The 19,015-nt window shown below is 39.5% G+C and overlaps 1 protein-coding gene across 26 annotated transcripts in view; it reads left to right on the plus strand.

The window, feature by feature from the left end:
* The window catches only part of MACF1 (microtubule actin crosslinking factor 1), a 358,950-nt gene that overhangs the window by 180,415 nt on the left and 159,520 nt on the right, over positions 1-19,015 (plus strand). For all 26 annotated transcript variants that reach the window (XM_075996862.1, XM_075996875.1, XM_075996872.1 and 23 more), the window contains 17 exons: positions 3,708-3,874; positions 4,671-4,783; positions 4,883-4,989; positions 5,506-5,625; positions 5,780-5,875; positions 6,823-6,950; positions 7,038-7,131; positions 7,323-7,477; positions 8,114-8,390; positions 9,253-9,381; positions 10,113-10,190; positions 10,802-10,963; positions 12,554-12,658; positions 13,271-13,366; positions 14,816-14,941; positions 17,395-17,547; positions 18,844-18,998. In XM_075996862.1, coding sequence (XP_075852977.1) covers positions 3,708-3,874; positions 4,671-4,783; positions 4,883-4,989; positions 5,506-5,625; positions 5,780-5,875; positions 6,823-6,950; positions 7,038-7,131; positions 7,323-7,477; positions 8,114-8,390; positions 9,253-9,381; positions 10,113-10,190; positions 10,802-10,963; positions 12,554-12,658; positions 13,271-13,366; positions 14,816-14,941; positions 17,395-17,547; positions 18,844-18,998 — 2,261 coding nt within the window. The remainder of the gene's footprint in view (positions 1-3,707; positions 3,875-4,670; positions 4,784-4,882; positions 4,990-5,505; positions 5,626-5,779; positions 5,876-6,822; positions 6,951-7,037; positions 7,132-7,322; positions 7,478-8,113; positions 8,391-9,252; positions 9,382-10,112; positions 10,191-10,801; positions 10,964-12,553; positions 12,659-13,270; positions 13,367-14,815; positions 14,942-17,394; positions 17,548-18,843; positions 18,999-19,015) is intronic.

Raw genomic sequence — 19,015 nt, forward strand, 5'->3', positions numbered from 1 at the left:
ACTGGAATTTCATTTTTGAGTAATGAACCCAAATACTCAGATTTCATTTCCTTATCAAGTTCTATCCCTTTTTACTTCAACAAATCTATTTCCTCTTCCCAGCAGTATTTTCCCTTAATATGTATGTGAAGCAGCTACAGTGAAGGTACTGGGATATGTCAATGCTGGGTGGCATTTAGCCAGTGAGATAGGCGGCTAGAAATGTCATTAAGGGGAACCGAAATAGAATTGGTGCTAGGAAGGAGCTGTTTACACTGGGATCACAGAATGGTGGCTTGGGTAACATGATGCATTATTGGGTCCTGGGCTTTGTAGCTCCATAGATTTTTTTTTCTTCCCCAGTATACTTGGAGTTGATTGAGTTTTAGGAAATTGAGTCAAAATTGATATGAATTTTAACTGCCAAGCTATTAAGTATTTGAATCAACCACTCAGTCCATTTGTTACTTTAGAATATCTATATGGGAAGCAAATTATAATCTGAAGGTTGTCAGGCGAACATAGAGTCAGAGCAGAGAAGTCTGGTGAGTAGGGGATAGATTTGGAGGATGGTCTCATTAGTTGGTACCATGAAAGTGTGACAACCTGATTTCTCTTGTAGAAATGTACCTGTCAAGAGCAGGAGAGCCCACTTCCCTTGAATCTTCTTGGTAGCGTACCATTTCACCTTTGCAGGTGTGGGGGCACCACTTCCTGGCTTTCCTTTTCTAGACTCCATGCCAGCTTCCCATACTTTTCTGTCCTCTCAGTCTTTCTTTGGACATCTTAGTAACATTTAGTAGTCTACAGCTTTTTGTTCTCAGTAAAGCATTAAAATTCCTGGCCCAGTTGTTCCTGGTTTTAAAGTATCTTCTGCTGATATTTAATCTCATGCATTGCGAGTTGAGTTTGTAAATTAGCTATTCAGGCACTTGGAGGTGACTTATTATTGATTGCTCCCTTATACTAACCACCAGAGAGGCTACTGCTTTCACAGTGCTGTACTTGATAGAGACAACTACAAGACAGGATGTTCTGTTGACATGCCAGTGCCTTCTCTGCCCCAGACACCTAGACCAAACATTGTGCTGGGTATGCTGTTTTATTATTATGGGAAGGAAATACGAGTTCCCTAGGCACTACCGACACCACCTTATTTAATCCTTGTAATGACCTCATAAGAAAGTCACTATCCTATGTTAAATATGGAGAAAATAAGGTGCTAGAGGCGGCCTAAGTGATTTGCCTGGGGTCATACTCCTAGTAAATGCCTCCTTTCAAATGCATAGCTGTCTGATTCAAAGTCTTGTGCTTTTCCTTGATAATAAAGATTATTTTAAAGTTTTTAGTATAAACATAAAGTGTCATTATTTAAAGCCTGATAAAAAGAAAAGTAGAAAGAAAATAAAATTATTTATAATCCCATTCTGGGGGATTATAAAACGAAGAAACTTTTAGCCTTCTCTTGTTAACATTGTTAACATTGGCCTATACTAATTTGACTTTACACACTGCTTTGAATTCACTAAGTTTGCTGTCAAAAAAGTAACCTGTTTCTGGATTCTAGGTAGGCTTTATCCCCGAACACTTTTACTTGCCTTTTAAAAGTATTATTTCATTTATAAACTAACTGATTATTAATTAAAACATGTCAAGTTCCCATCATATGACCAGCACAACACTGGGTGCAATGGGTAATATACAGAAGGACCATGACCACTGAGTCTCAGAGCTGGAGGTTATTTGTTCCATGGCATCTGCTTGAACACATTCAGTGGTGAAGAGCTCTCCTTCAGACTGCTCTTCTTTTGTAGATAGTTGTGATTGTTAAGGTATGGCGCTAGCCCCTCAGGAAACCCACAGTGTTGGGGAGGTGATTAAATATTTGAAATAATTGCCAGTGATACAAAATAATATTTAATTAAATAATGATATAGACTATCAGTGCAGTGGGAATTAGACAAGTAAGAATTGAAGGAAGACCATCATCCATATAAGAAAAAGGAAAGGGAATTCTATTTGTTGGGCATAACCCTGAGTTTGGGCTAGGTGCTTTAATGTGTAATCTTGCTGATTATCACAGCAACCCTGAAGAGGTGATAGATATTATTCCTACTTTATAGGATTCAAACACAGGTCTGTGTGGAATCAAAGGCATGTACTTTTTCCTCTTCTGCCCTGCCATCTCTCTAAAGTAGGTCTTGTACTATATTTTAGGGAATTCTTTTTTTGTTTTTTTTTTTTGAGACAGAGTCTCACTCCATTGCCCTGGCTAGAGTGCCGTGATGTCAGCCTAGCTCACAGTAACTGCAAACTCCTGGGCTCAAGCAATTCTCCTGCCTCAGTCTCCTGAGTAGCTGGGACTACAGGTGCACACTATAACGCCTGGCTAATTTTTCTATTTTTAGTAGAGATGGGATCTTCCTCTTGCTAAGGCTGTTCTTGAACTCCTGAGCTCAAGCAATCCTCCTGCCCCAGCCTCCCAGAGTGCTAGAATTACGGGCATGAGCCACCATACCCGGCCCTGGAGATTTCTTAAGATAGCTTTTGTTATTATTATAAAAATGTACATAATGTAGAAAATTTAGAAAATGTAATAATCACTTGTAATGCTACCACTTGGAGATAACTATGATTGCTAGTTTGGTATATTTCTCTCCAGTATTTATACTCTCATACATATAGTATATGTATCTGTATCACATACATATATGTACATACATGCATAAATGTGAATGTATACTTAAATATAATTTTGTATGTCTTTTATATGAAATCAGGATTACTATACATATTATTTTGTTTGTATTCTTTTTCTTTTCCTAAAATTTGGTGACCATTTTCCTATGTCATTAAAATTTTCTAAAGCCTACCTTTTTAAGTGCTATGAACAATTCTGTTCTGCTATAATTTGTAACCTATCAATCCTTCATTAGAATTTAAACTCTTTATAACTTTTTGTTAAACCATATTTATTATGCTTTGATAAGTTTTCTGGTATGAATTATTTATACATATCTCTGATGATTTCTTATCAAGTTATATGTAGGTTTTAAGAATTTTGATTCAAAACAAACATCCAGAGAAATTATGCCCTTGGTAATCTCTAGTGGCAGTATATGAGAATACCCAATTTTAGATATTCTCTCCAATCTTGAGTTGTATCATTAAAAACAAACCTTTCCTAATTTGATAGTTGAAAAATAACCTATGATTTTTTTATTTTTTTTTTTGAGACAGAGTCTCACTCTGTTGCCCCAGGTAGAGTGCCGTTGGTGTCAGCCTAGCTCACAGCAACCTCAAACTCCTGGGCTCAAGCAATCCTCCTGCCTTAGCCTGCCGAGTAGCTGGGACTATAGGCATGCACCACCATGCCCAGCTAATTTTTTCTATACATTTTTAGTTGGCCAATTAATTTCTTTCTATTTTTAGTAGAGAGGGGATCTCGCTCTTGCTCAGGCTGGTTTCGAACTCCTGACCTTGAACAATCCTCTTCCCTCAGCTTCTCAGAATGCTAGGATTACAGGCATGAGCCACCTCCCTCTGATGGTTTTAATATGCATTTCTTTGACTACTAAAATGGGTGAACATATGTTGGAGTTGTCACCTAAAATGCTGCCAGCCTTGGGTCTCCCTCTTTTTCTAAGAGTCATAATATATGGAGAAGAGAAGGTTAAAAGTCTTCCTCTTCTTTATACTAAATTGCTCTGTGTCCTATATTTTGGCAGATCTCTGACATCTACATTAGTGGGGAATCCGGGGACATGTCAGCCAAGGAGAAACTACTCCTGTGGACCCAGAAGGTGACAGCTGGTTACACAGGAATCAAATGCACCAACTTTTCCTCTTGCTGGAGTGATGGGAAGATGTTCAATGCACTTATTCACCGATATAGGTAAATGCAGTGGAATGTCAGTGCTTCTGCAGGGGCTTCTTCTCATGTCTTACTTATAATGAGTTATGATGCTGTTTCCCCCTTCAACCAAGAATCAAAGCTCTGATTGATTTATTCATTTGGAAAAGAAATACCTATTGAACTTAAACTTTTCTAGGCACTGGGCACATAGAACAGTGAACAAAACAGCAAAAGTTCTTGCTGTCATGGAGTTTACCCTTGAGTGGGGAGAATAGACAATAAACAAATAAATATATGCTGTCGTAAATGCAATGGAGGGATAGAGAGTGGTAGTTTGGACAGGGTGGTCAGAGATGGCCTCTTTGATGAGGACATCGGAGCAGAGCCATGAGGGAGTGAACCATGCGGGCCTCTGGAGCTGAGTGTTCCAGTTGGAGGAAATAGCAAGTGCAAAGGGCCTGAATTGGGGGCTTGCTCAGAGTGACTGAGCAACAGCACGTGGCTGGAGTGAGGTGAGTGAGGAAGACAGGAACTTTGAATGACAAAACCCAAAATTATTGCGCTGTTAGTGGCTATAAACATGCCCCAATTTTTAGTACTAGTTTATGATACCTTTCCCATGAAATCCAACAAACCTACTGTTTTGTAAATTTAGAATTAGGGAGCATTGGGCTCCTGATGTGTAGTTAAAAATGGGATTAGTACCCTTCTAAACCCCCTGCTTTCTAACTCAGTGTTTTTTCAGCCCTGGGAATGGGTAAGAGGTTTTCTTTGTGTGAACTCATGTGCCATGTGTAGATGCTGACCTTTCATGTGCCTTGGTGAACTTTTACAGACCTGACCTGGTAGATATGGAGAGGGTGCAAATCCAAAGTAACCGAGAGAATCTGGAACAGGCTTTCGAAGTGGCAGAAAGACTGGGGGTCACCCGGTTGCTGGATGCAGAAGGTGAGAGTTCCTGAACTTGAGTAAGTTTGTTATGTATTCACTGTTCCTTCTTCTGGCAGGTTCCTTGTTCTAAGAAGTTTCTTGTCTATTCTTTCTCAGATGTGGATGTGCCATCTCCAGATGAAAAGTCTGTAATCACTTACGTGTCTTCAATTTATGATGCCTTCCCTAAAGTCCCTGAGGGTGGAGAAGGGATCAGTGCTACGGTAAAAGAACATTTTCCTAAAATACCTTCTCACTTTGGTTTGTTTGAGTGGAATGCATTGAGCAGACAATGTTTCTTAAGTACTCATTGTATGCAGAGCACTTTTATACAGAGCACACTTAATCCACATTATCTTTATGAGTCTAGATATTGCTAATTTTGTAGCATTTAGCACAGGTCATTTGGTGATAAATAGTGGCAAAAAATGTCCCTCTTGTCCCGAGCTGAAATTCAAGCTGAGGCAGTGTTTTCTCAGCCACTAATATCAGCTTATTAGTGTATCATGGATCTTTTCTGAATATTTTTAGTAGCTTGGTTTGTAGCCTTTCTGGGTGTCAGGAAATTGAATACCATCCTGAGAGCCCTTGAGGAGCTTTGAAACTGGGACTGTGAGCAGCTGTATAGGCAGTTAGAGGAAAGGGATTTTATGTGGTTTGGAGTGGCCTGAGCTACTTTTTCTTGTGCTTATTTTTGGATGTTGCTAATCAGGTGTGTGATGTTTACCTTCTGGCAATAGGAAGTGGACTCCAGGTGGCAAGAATACCAAAGCCGGGTGGACTCCCTCATTCCCTGGATCAAACAGCACACCATCCTGATGTCAGATAAATCCTTTCCCCAGAACCCTGTTGAACTAAAGGTAAAGTCAGGGGCTTAAACTGTTTTGATAAATTCTTTCTAGGGAGTAAGTCTCAGAGCTTATTACTGCTGCTACCTTCTGGGTGTGAGGGCATGAAAAATTGGGCCCTGTTGTTTGCATCCATTCATTCATTCACCAAATATTAATTTTGTAGGCACTTTATAACCAATATATACACTTCAAAGAAACAGAAATACTGGCCAAGGAGAGAGAAAAAGGAAGAATTGAGGAATTGTATAAATTATTAGAGGTAAGGAAGCTTATCTTTTGCTGAGACTTAGGATTTGCTGGTTTGCCCTGTTGTTGCTTCTTGATTAGCCAGGTTCTCTGCGTTTTCTTCCCAAACTGCGTTAATAGCAATACCCTCAGGATGACAGATACAGCCTCACTCACAGGCTGGGCTTAACAATTTTGGTGTTAAAGGGGCAGTATCAACCCCTTGTATTTTTAAAAGGACTTACTGGAAAATGGCATATATTTATTCAGAAATCTTGAGTTTTGTGGATGCGTTTTCTTGCTTTTCAAAATTTAGGTTTTTTCCTAGGGTGGAAAAAAAAGAGACTTCCATTTACATTTTGATTCCTAGAGAATTTGAAGTTGTAGAGATGGGCATTTAACTTTGCCAGAAGGGGAATTAGAGGAGAGAAGGATTTACACAAAAGTAGAAGGAGTGGGAGGATTTAGCATAGGTAGTCTCTATGTCCTAGAGGTGATTTTTTTTTCTCTCACTTTAAGGTGAGGCACAGCTAAATATTTAATTGTTTTCCCATATTAGACAATGGGAACAACTGTAGATTGGCTGAGTAAAGAAACAAGAAGTGGGCTAGGAACAATGGCTCACGTCTGTAATCCTAGCACTTTGGGAGGTTAAGGAGGGAGAATCACTTGAGGCCAGAGATCAGCCTGGGCAACACAGTGAGACCCCACCTCTACAAAGAATAAAAAAATTAGCCAGGCATGGTGGCATACACCTGTAGTCCCAGCTACTCAAGAGGCTGAGGTGGGAGAGGCACTTGAGCACAGAAGTTTGAGGCTGCAGTGAGCTATATGATCATGCCACTGTACTCCAGCCCTGGGTGGCAGAACAAGACACTTTCTGTTAAAAAAAAGAAACAAGAAGTGATGTACAAAGAGCAAATGAAAACTGGTCCCAGAGGGCATGGCTGTATTTTTGGACTAAAAGAGTATCTCTTTCAGGTGTGGATTGAATTTGGCCGAATTAAACTGCCTCAAGGTTATCACCCAAATGATGTGGAAGAAGAGTGGGGAAAGCTCATCATTGAGATGCTGGAGCGTGAGAAATCACTTCGGCCAGCTGTAGAGAGGTGGGTCCAGAGCCTCAAGGTGATCTGACATTACTTGCTGGGCTGCTTTGGGCCTTGCACCTGACTATGGTTTTTACCTTATTTTAGGCTAGAATTGCTGCTGCAGATTGCAAACAAAATCCAGAATGGTGCTTTGAACTGTGAAGAAAAACTAACACTAGCTAAGAATACACTGCAGGCTGTAAGTCTCTGTTTTGTCTCATTTCTTATGTCACATGTTTTCCACTTCTCATCCTCTGCTCTAATGGTTGAGGTTAACAGTCAATTTGAAGAATCCAGCTGTGTCATTTCCTTTTTTGCAGTGAGCCCCTTGGCTCCCTCCCTCCTAGTGAGCAAAAGTTTTCCCATTCTTAATCTTTCTTTCTGTCTCAGGATGCTGCTCACCTGGAATCAGGACAACCTGTACAGTGCGAGACTGATGTTATCATGTACATTCAGGAGTGTGAAGGTCTCATCAGGCAACTGCAGGTGGATCTCCAGATCCTGCGGGATGAGAATTACTACCAACTAGAAGAGCTGGCTTTTAGGTGAGAAACAAGGGACTCAAACGGAGGGCTTGCTTACCACTGAGGCTCATGAATCAAGAGTCAGGCTTATAACTTGGACCTTAGAGGTCAGTCTCTCAATGGGGATACTACAGATATTTGGGGTAGGAAAGTTCTCATAATGGAGGACAGTTTCTCCTTATTGTAGGCCCCTCCTAGTAAGCACCTGTGGGATTCTCCCAATCGTTGTGGCATCTTATAACACCCCCACGTATTTCAGAGTCACCTGCAGGGGTGTGTCAGCACATCAGGTTTAGAAACATTGGTGATCCAGTGTACTCATTTTATAGACCTGCAGATGGGATGAGGATTATCTAGTCACAGTCACTTGGCTAGTCTGTACAGAGCCAAGAATAGGGCTCCATAAGTAGGTACTTTGGTTTGCTTCCCTCCAATTAATACTGTAATTTGGCACTTGCCTCAAAGACAACTCCGAACTAGATGAAGATGTTAATAATATCACCTTGCATTTCATATAACAAATTTTCTTTTGCAGAATACTTTCGTGATCTCATTTTTATTTTTAGCACATTCTTGTCAAATGAATAGAAATGATTTTATTTTAAAAAGTATGCTATAGATTTAAGTCACTTTCTTTTTTTTCTTCTTCCATTTCAGGGTCATGCGTCTGCAGGATGAGCTGGTCACCTTGCGTCTAGAGTGTACAAACCTGTACCGCAAGGGCCACTTCACTTCACTTGAATTGGTTCCACCCTCTACTTTAACCACTACTCATCTGAAAGCAGAACCCCTGACCAAGGCAACCCATTCTTCTTCTACCTCCTGGTTCCGAAAGCCCATGACACGGGCTGAACTTGTGTCCATCTCCTCTTCTGAAGATGAAGGCAATCTCCGATTTGTATATGAACTACTGTCTTGGGTGGAAGAGATGCAGGTATGTATATGTCCAAAAGGCTTATGCAGTGCACTAATGTTTATTGCATCCAGTAGCTTGTTTAAAAGGACCAGGTTGCTCTATTGATGGTGCCTGGGACCCAAGCCCCCTTCTTAAATCTAGAAGGATAGGTCAGCTCAGATTCCTTATAATCCCACACTGTGAATAGCATATGCTTTTCTATTATATATGAAGCCCTTTAGGAATCTGTTCCCTTTAGCTAACTGTACTCTTGAGTGAGAGCTTTCAATTCTTAAGTTAAAGCAAGGCTCCTTTGTACCATAATTCCAAGGTATATTATTTACATATATTCTAGGATAATCATTCAAATTTGACATTGCCCCTATCCTTCTAACCCTTTTGTTTTATGTTAAATTCTTCTCAATTCCAGATAGTAAATTCCCCTATCCCAATAACTAAAAATATCCAAAATTAAGCTGTTTTAAAATTATCTTCTATTGGCTAATAGTTAATGCCATTAATAAAACTAAATATTTCCAAGTTATTTCTTTCTTATATCAGTTCTGATTGTGAAATGAAGAGACTCCCTGAAGGAAAATGCCTAAACTATAAAGTTAAGCATGTTAAGCCTATGAAGAACCCTTTGTGATTGATGAATTTAGGAATAATGCAGCAGCAAAAAGCTGCCTCTATTGCTATAGTTGGTGGGGTTGCTCTCCAGCTCCTTAGGGGTGGTCATGGCATATTTTCCAATAAGAGGCTGTAGATTGACAGAGATGGTTTAGGTGTCCTTTTGCTCTATCCACTACCCCTAATCTTCCTGTTCAAACATTGATTCTGACCTTTTTTCCCTCTGCCAACTCAGTAGTAAATTAATACATACATATTTTTTCTTTTCCAGATGAAACTAGAGCGAGCAGAATGGGGCAATGACCTTCCTAGTGTGGAGCTGCAGCTGGAAACACAGCAGCACATCCACACCAGTGTAGAAGAACTGGGTGCAAGTGTTAAAGAGGCCAGGTTGTATGAGGTCTGTAGCCTTCAGAATCCACATTATGGGAGGTATGGGGTAGAAGGGATAATAGGACGATATGCACAGTAGAGCTGTCTCTAAGGAGAAGGAGGCCCTGGAAAAGAATGATAATGAAGAGTAGTACTTTATGACGAATGTCCTTTTCACATGAAGTGCCTCTCTTAATCTTTGAAATAAACTTGTGAGAACGATATTTTTATTCATCCCTTTTTACTAAAAAGAAAAGTGATACTAGAAGCTAAGGTCAGAATTAATAAGTAGCAGGTGCAGTGTCCAAACTCAAGCCCTGTGCTTCCAAAAATTCATGCTCTTTTCACTTTCCCAACTGCCTGCAGTAGAAAGCTGGTGTGGAGAAATTTATTCACTTAGCTCACCTCTCCCTCACTTATTATTCTATCTTCCCACTTTTTATTTTAACTCTACCCTTCAAAAAAGCAATTGAGTAGTCTGAAAATTATCAAGTGTAGGTTTTGCTTAGAAGCCTCCCAGAATTGCTGGAAAGACAGGATAGTGAGGGTCTTTTGGTTGTAGTTACCCTGTTGGACTCTTGCCCACTTATTTTTGCACCAAACTATAAAACCTGACCGAGAGATTCATTATCTAAGCCTCTGTTTCCTTAGAGCAACCAATCATTATCTATGTGCAGACATAATATTTATGTAGTTGAAACCATAACATATAGTTTACTTACTCTTTCTCTAATGTATTTTTATTTCATTTCTTATCAGGGAAAGATGTCCCAAAATTTCCGTACCAGTTATGTTGAAACTCTTGGAAAGCTGGAGACACAGTATTGTAAATTGAAGGTGAGTTTTGACTAACTTGTGAGTTCTGCTCATTCCATGCAGACAACTCTCTTCCCTAATTCAGAAAGCACATTGTTTGGCCCTGTTTTGTTTTTCTAATTATTAGGAAATCATTTACTGTGCAGTTGTTCAAATGTATTATAACATTTTCTCAACTTTCCTAATGGGTCAGAAACCACTGCTTTGACAAGTTTTAAATAAGTAGAACCTATCCTAGCTAGTGTGCTTCCCTGAACCAGTGGCTATATGGCTTGGAGACACCAAAACTATTATTAAAAGTTTGAGATTGGTAGAGAGGAACTCCTCTCCTATCTGTTGTTTTTCATTCCTGTCTTTCAAGATTATTCAAAGTAGGACAGGCCTAGGATCATTCTTTATCTAGGGAGGCCCACAAAGGTCTTATGAGTTCTGTCTTCTCCCTAGGATTGACAAGAGTTCTGGGAATCTTATATCAAACTTGTATGAAACTTGAATCCATGGAGAAGAACCCAAAGATTAAAAAGCAAGATTAAATACATTTCCTGAGTTATTCTTTCCTTTGATGTCAAATGTGCTATCTTCTACAGATACAAAGGCTGGCAGTCTAACTGTGTAATCATTGCTTTGCCTAGGAAACTTCTAGCTTCCGGATGCGGCATCTTCAGAGCCTGCATAAATTTGTCTTCAGAGCTACAGCTGAGTTGATCTGGTTGAATGAGAAGGAGGAGGAGGAACTAGCATATGACTGGAGTGACAACAATCCCAATATCTCAGCCAAGAGAAATTACTTCTCTGTAAGTCTAGCACAGCAGGCCTGTCATATTTATTTAGTAGCAGCAGAAGGAGGCAGAGAGACTAGTCTGCCGAAAGCTTGGGTGATTGGAAGACCCTACTCAGTGTATCTGTGCATGTGAGAAATGTACAGAGAAGGACAGGAGAACCTGAGAATTAATTTATTTAGAATGCATTTAGAAAGGCAGTGTCTTGGGTGAATAGAGCAGCAATATGCAAGTTGAGTCATTTCAGAAGCAATACAGCTTTGTGGTTAAGATTATAGGCTTTAGCCTTTGAAGTGAGAGAGATCTAAGTTCAAATTCTTTTCTTTCTTATTTTTAATTTAATTTTTATTTTTTGGATGAGCATCTGAATGTCATAAGTTTATTCTTCCACTAACTAGCTCTGTGACCTTGGGCAAGTCAATTAATCTCTCTGGACCTCTGTAAAATGGGATAATAGCACCATTTCAAAGGTTGTATAAAAGATTGAGTAAGATTTAATGAGCTAATCTAGGCAAAATGCTTAGTATAATATTGTTTAATTGGAGTATACACTTGGCTTCCCACAAATTTGTAAATTCTTCCTAACTTATTTAATAATTTTTTGTTTCAATCTCTTCATTTGTAAAATGGGAAGGAAATTCAGCATTGGACAATGGGATGATGCTTTTTATTCTTTTCAATGAAAGATGTAGACAAGTGGGATAATTTTTTGCTACTTTTAGTATTTCCACATTCAGAGGATTTTAAAGATTTTGTAAATTCTATGCAAAGAGGGAGCTTTTTAACTAACACTTTAGATACTTTAATTCTTTTTGTTGTTGATTATTCTTTTTCCTTTTTTTGTTTAAAGATGGGGTCTCACTATGTTGCCTAGGCTGGCCTCAAACTTCTGGGCTCAAGCAGTCCTCCTGCCGTAGCCTCCTAAGTAGCTGGGATTATAGGCATGAGTCACCATGCCTGGCTAGATACTTTAATTCTATTAATTTAGGATTCTTTAAAAACATAGGCTTCTTCTGATTGGAGAGTGGCATAGCATTCTTCTTAAGTCAAGAAGAAAGAATGGATACTATAATAAAGTAAACAGTGTATATACAAACTGAAATTAGGCTATGATAAAGTGCTCTGAAAACATCAAGGAGAAGGGATACGCCTGATAGTAAGCATCAGGACCCAGCTTCGCAGAATCGCCGGCATTTAGATTGGGTCCTTTAGAGTCAGAGGAGAGCATTGTAGGCTGAGGAAACAGTCTGAGCAAAACCAGCCAGTCACTGATACTCACCTGCTGGTGTGTCATGTACTGGCGTGGGTGCTGACATGAACTGTCTGCTCCAGCAAAGTTGTTATTTTGCTCTGCTCCAGTACTCATTTTCTCTTTCCCCACTTTACTCTCAGGTCTATTCAAGTCCTGTGTCCTTTGTGAATCATTTTCCATTAATTCCAGCATTTTTGCCCTTCAGTCCTCTGGCATGTACTGTGTATATATCTCATTTTGGCACCAATCCTATGTTGTAGGTTCCTTTAAAGTAGAGCAGAGAACACAGCTGTTTCTTTGTTGCTACCCTCCCTTAACAGCACTTATTCCATAAAATTGAATTCAATTTTCAGGAGTTGACAATGGAACTGGAGGGGAAACAGGATGTATTTCGGTCTCTACAAGATACAGCAGAACTGCTGTCACTTGAGAACCACCCAGCCAAGCAGACTGTGGAGGTATGTGACTTGAGAATATGTGAAGATCAAATGCTCAGAGGTTATTATCTTAAAAGTATTCAAATTAGAGGCTTTGTTCTACTAAAAGATCTGGAGGAAGTGTCAGGGATCATTTGTCTTTTCCCTTTCATCCCAGACCGTTCCTATAGCCCTCAAAAGCCTACAGTCAGTTTTAGTGGTCTAAGGAGAGTACTAAGAGAAACAATAGAAGAGATACTCCTAACTTTAGGAGGAAAAGTGACTTGGACCATATTTCTTCAAATTACTGTCCAGATAGATCTTACCTGTTAGTGTGGTGCCTTTGCCCAGAGAAGAGAAACAGTGGAGAAATCCAGGAGGGATTCATCTATCCTTGGGTTTTGTTGGCCAGATCATTTAGTTGCAACTGAGTGTGGAAGAGGCTTTTCTATATGCCTTCTCATAAAACCATGTTGGATAAAATGCAAGCCTCTCACTCATAGGAACCATTGAGCAAATGCCAGTCAGGTATTTCCACTTCTCTTCTGTTGGCTCTTCAGCCTTTAGCAGAGTTCTACTTGGAGCAGATTGTTGCACACATATATTGGGTCTGTTAAACTCCTGCTCTTCTGTCTGTGTGCTTGGTTGTCACAGGCTTACAGTGCTGCTGTCCAGTCCCAATTACAATGGATGAAGCAGCTGTGCTTGTGTGTTGAGCAGCATGTGAAAGAAAATACTGCTTACTTTCAGGTATGATGGGCTTTGTGTTTGTGTGTGTGCATGTCTATTTGTGCATATGTATGGTTTACTGTATAAACTACCACCCCAAAACTTACTTGCTTAAAACAACAATTATTTTAGTTGGCTCTTGATTCTATGGGTTAGCAGTTTGGGCTGGGCTCAGCTGAGTGGTTTTTCTCATCTGGCCTGCCTTGGGCAGACAGGCTGGGGGGCTGGCTGGTCCCAAATGGCATCACTCACATGTCTGACACTTGGCTGGAGTAATGGGGTCTAAGGCCACATGTCTCTAGCATCCAGTGACCTTCTTCACAAAGTGTCTATGTTCCATAGCAAAAGAGACCAAGTTCCAGTGCAGCAGTGCTTTTTTGGTTTTTGTTTTTTTGAGACAGGGTCTTGCTCTGTTGCCCTGGGCAGGAGTGCAGTGGCGTCATCATAGCTCTCTGCAACCTCTTATTCCTGGGCTCAAGTGATCCTCCTGCCTCAGTCACCTGAGTAGTCACAAGTACTTTTTTATGTTTCTGTAACACTTATTAGTGTGCCTTTGGTCAAAGCAAGTCATGTGGCCATGCCCAGCTTCAAGGGGAGGAGAAATAGACTCCACCTCTGTAAAACATTAGGGCCTTTTTTCAATCTGTCACAACATGAAAGAGTATACTACTTATTTTCAGATGAGAGTGGGAAGAGAAAATAAGCTATTATGTCTGTTTTTGCCCTAAATTAAATAATCTTCCTGATTATTTTGTAATCATATCAATGAATTAAAACATTTGACCACTCAAACCATAGACTTTTCATGAAATATACCTTTTTTTTTTTTTTTTTGAGACAGTCTCACTTTGTTGCACAGGCTAGAGTGAGTGCCATGGCGTCAGCCTAGCTCACAGCAACCTCAAACTCCTGGGCTCAAGCGATCCTCCTGCCTCAGCCTCCCGAGTAGCTGGGACTACAGGCATGAGCCACCATGCCCGGCTAATTTTATATATATATATATATTAGTTGGCCAATTAATTTCTTTCTATTTGTAGTAGAGACGGGGTCTTGCTCTTGCTCAGGCTGGTTTTGAACTCCTGACCTCGAGCGATCCGCCCGCCTCGGCCTCCCAGAGTGCTAGGATTACAGGCTTGAGCCACCGCGCCCGGCCCATGAAATATACCTTATGGCCAAATGCTGTCACTAGCCAGAAGTGAGAAAGAAAGAGCAATAATTTCTGAGAGAGTGAAACAGGCTAACTTTTCTGTGGGGTTTAGTAGGCTTTGTGGTAGTCATCACTAGTATTTTGCTGGCATGGCTTTTTAAGCCCTTCAGTTTACACTGCTATGGCCTTTGTGATGAGCCATCACTAATCCACTAGAGTGTAATCAGCTTTGCTCAGCTGTGCACAGTAAGATTGTTTTTTCGTTTACATCTTGGTCTTCAGACATATTGAGTGCATGACATTCTTCTCTTGTATTCCTGCAGTTCTTCAGTGATGCACGAGACCTGGAGTCATTCTTGAGGAACCTCCAAGATTCCATCAAACGAAAATATTCCTGTGACCACAACACCAGCTTATCCCGTCTTGAGGACCTGCTCCAGGACTCCATGGTGGGTGTTGTATCAGTGGGGATGATTACTTCTGAGAAACAGAGTAAACCATGTCAGCTGCTGCTGCTTATATCCTTAAAAGCTCCAGGGCAGTGGGTCATTGTTGTAATAAAGTTTGGCTCACATTCAAATAGAGTTTAATCAATTTTGTGCTGTCCCTTTCCTTTTTTCCTTTTCCTTCCTTAAAGAAGTTGCTAATAAGATTTCTTTGGGTATGTTATAGAAGCAAAGGCCTAGTCATCCCCCTGAGCCACTTAATGCTCATTGTACTTTCTTTGCATTGTTCCTATTTTAATGCAATAGTTAGAGCCAAGGTTGAGGTATAGAGCATGAAAAATAGGGTTGAATGGTATTAGCTGATATCAAATTCTGTTTTACTCTCTTATGCCAAAAATAGTTAAAACATGCAATAGACCTGAGCCAAACTTTTCCTCATTGGTAATTTTCTTTTGGTAATGATGAGGTATTAGAAAATCGATTTTGATTAAGGCCAACATTAAAATCTTATTTAGGTATAATTAATATTTGTCCAGTTTATTTATGTGGTAACATTAACTTTTAAAAAATAGTTTTGCATCCAATATTTAATCCAAATCAATTTTATATTCATTTTCTCCAGTGAATTATTCCTTCAGCAGTGCTGGAGAAAAAATTAGCAGCAGGGCTGCTTACATTTATTGTGTGCAAGACAGGGCTCAAGCTACATCTCAAATTAAGATAGAATATACGCAATAGGGAAATTACTTTTCCTGTGTGAGAAGCTAGGGGAGTTTCACATTTCAATAGAAAGTTCTAAATAAGAGAACCAGAATAACCCAAAACAGTTTATATTTTTGGTGGGTGAGATTTAGGCATTTGTGAACACTAGTTGATTTTTTTCCCCACACTTTCAGGTATTGTAAACCTATGAATAGGTTTACATTCACCTAGGCAAATAGTCTGTTAGTTTAATTAATTTGGAATGAAGAATAAAAACCTACTTTTCAGATGTTGTCTCTAAAATGTCTCTCTTGGAGGTACTACAAATATGAAGGAGGAATATAATCCTTGGCTATTATCTCCTCCCTCCCACAGAGTACCTTCTGTCATAGGGTCACTTCTCTGCAGTTGTTGTCACATCTTCTCTTCTCGAGGGTCGCTGCTCTGTTCCCTCCTCTCCAGGTCAGGGGCGTCGGGTTGGCGGCATCATCGGGGCATGGAGTCACCTGGGTCTGCTCTCAGCTTGTCCTCAGCTTGTCCTCAGCTTGCCCGTCAGGTTCGGGAGCATCTGTCCTGGCTTCTGGTTCTTTTCAGAACTTTTACCACGCTGAGCACTTGGTCTCTGGAGTTTGAGATGTTTGGCTGTGGGTTAGACAGAAATTGACATCTTTATTGCAAGGAAACTGAAATGGGTAGACCAGCTCTCAAGCTTGGAAGTGTGGCTGTCTTCCCAATATATTCCATTCCTCTTTCTTAACTAATAAGTTAAAGTTGTATTTCTTCCAATCATGCTCCCGGGGACAGGCACAGGTAGTTTGTTTAAGCATTTCTTTTTCTTTACATGCATATTCTTAATTCTTTAATGGCATTTCCCCACATTATTAACTCTTTACTCTCATCACATCTATGCCTATCCCCCTTCTGGGGACTTTTATACCTCAAAATGGACTTAAAACATCCTGGTTAACAGAGAAAGGTTATCTTTTACTTGCTAATGGAATTGGTAGTAGATTGCTACCAATTTTGTCGTCAAAAAATTCATTAGTTTTTAAGATTATTGGGTTTTCAGAGATTTGAGAGTTTCAATTTTGCATTATACTTCTTTGAAACCAATCAAATTTACATGAATATAGCACAAGATACTAAAAGGTAAACTCTAAGTCATTTATCATGATGCCTTCACCAACAGCATTGTTGATTGAAGAGCTAAGATCTTTCTCTAGAAAGCTTAACTCAATTTAGGAAAGTAAAATATTTGGAGTGGAGCTTGGGAGATATAATTATTTAAAAATTTTTAAATAACTATAACTCTAGCTTCTCCTAAGCAGAAAGGGAAGAACTGGTTTCTACCAGTGAGAAACTGAATAATAATAATAATATGGTTGTTATTATTATTGTTATTAACTTTCATGTTCTCTGAACCATATTTGGGGAAGTCCTTTATTAGCTATATAGCTGTATTTGGCAGCTCGAAGTTTGTTTTTGTTTTTGTTTTGTTTTTTGCATGTGGCTTTATGGTTCATTGAAAAGGGCACAGGGAGAAAGCTGCAAATTTTGAGTACAAAAGCACTTGGTAGAGGACAGAAACATTCTCTCCTTTTTTCTTTGTCCTTGTTAAGATGGCTCCACTAACGATCCCTACGTAACTGAGAAATGACATTCTCTGAGGGAGTGGAGCCCTCAGTTTTCTTTGTTGACTTAGTCACCCTGAGCAGCCACATTAATGTCTTCTTTGTTTTCTTCTCATTTTATAGGATGAAAAGGAGCAGCTTATACAGTCCAAGAGTTCCGTTGCCAGTCTTGTCGGGAGATCAAAAACCATCGTTCAGTTAAAACCACGCAGTCCTGACCATGTGCTAAAGAGCACCATTTCTGTTAAGGCCATCTGTGACTATCGGCAGATTGAGGTGAGGAGGTGGAAAAGGTACCTGCAGGCTCCAGAGGGAAGGAACAGAGAAGGGAAGCCTTCAGTTAGGGTTATGATGATAAAGAAAGATCAGATTATAGAGTTTTTAAAATCAGAATTTAAACATGCTTAAATCTCTCCTATCATTAAAAAAAAAAAAACAACTCAACTTTATAATCTTGAACTGCTTTCTGCCTCAGTGATTGGTATTATCATCCACCCAGTTGCCTAAGTGCTGACAGAGATGGTACTTTGTAGCACCTGGGAGATATCCCTGACCATATCCCCCAGAGCTAGTAGGACCACTAAGTCAATGCTAATTTTTAAATATTCCTTAAATGTACTTCTATCTATCCCTGCTATTACTGCCCTAAGTTAGATCCTAAGTTTCTTCCACTTGGATTATTGTATCAGCCTCCCATTCAATATATTCTTTACCCCACCACCAGCATGATCTTTTTTAAAAAATGATACTCCTCTGCTTAAGTCATATGACAATTTCTGATTGCTCTTGGGAGAAAGTCTAAACTCTTTAATGTGCCTTTAAGGTCCTGAATAATCTGTCTTTACCTCTGTAGCCAAGACTGGGTCATTTCCTTTCCATTGTCCTCTGGTAAATTACCTTTGTCACACAATATTGTAACTATATGCCCCACAAGAGTATGTGGAATATAGACCATGTTTGCTTACCATTGTACCATTTTTATCTCTAGTGTCCTAGCATATAGTAGGCACACAAGAAATATTTGTTATACAAAAGAATGAATGAATAAAAGAATGGGATTGCATTTTCTGTACCTCAGTATTTCTGTCTACAAAATAGAGATAATAATGTTGGTCACTTGTCTCTCAAGAGAAAGACTTGATGATTCCAAAATGCTTAAACATTTTCAGGAGTTTGCGTGGGATGATAGGAAGGGAGGAGAAGAAAGTATCACAAAACATTGTTTTGATTATTCATGTCCCATTAATTTTTATTTTAATAGTTTTGGTGCAGAGATTGCTCTTGAGGATCTTATCTCCTTATAACTTTCATTTACCAAGTTACTTGGCATGTAACACTTGTTTCCTTGATTTAATAAATACTTGTATCCTTGATGTATTTGATATCACAGTTTTTCCTGTGTTATGAATTTATACCCATTATTTTTTGTCAAAATCAGGAGTCCTCACTAAGTGATAGTAGATCTTAAGCAGATTTTTGTCTTAAGAATTTCGTAGCCTTGGGATTAGGCACCAGCTAGTAATGAGTTGTTGGTTTATCCATTAACAATAACTTATGAATTTGTTTCTTCAGATCACTATTTGTAAGAATGATGAGTGTGTGCTGGAAGATAATTCGCATCGGACAAAGTGGAAAGTGATCAGCCCCACAGGGAATGAGGCAATGGTGCCATCAGTCTGCTTCCTCATCCCCCCACCCAATAAGGATGCTATTGAGATGGCCAGCAGGTAACTTTGCTCAGCTG

Source organism: Microcebus murinus, chromosome 2 (assembly GCF_040939455.1).
Source record: "Microcebus murinus isolate Inina chromosome 2, M.murinus_Inina_mat1.0, whole genome shotgun sequence".
In the NCBI taxonomy this organism is placed as follows: domain Eukaryota; kingdom Metazoa; phylum Chordata; class Mammalia; order Primates; family Cheirogaleidae; genus Microcebus; species Microcebus murinus.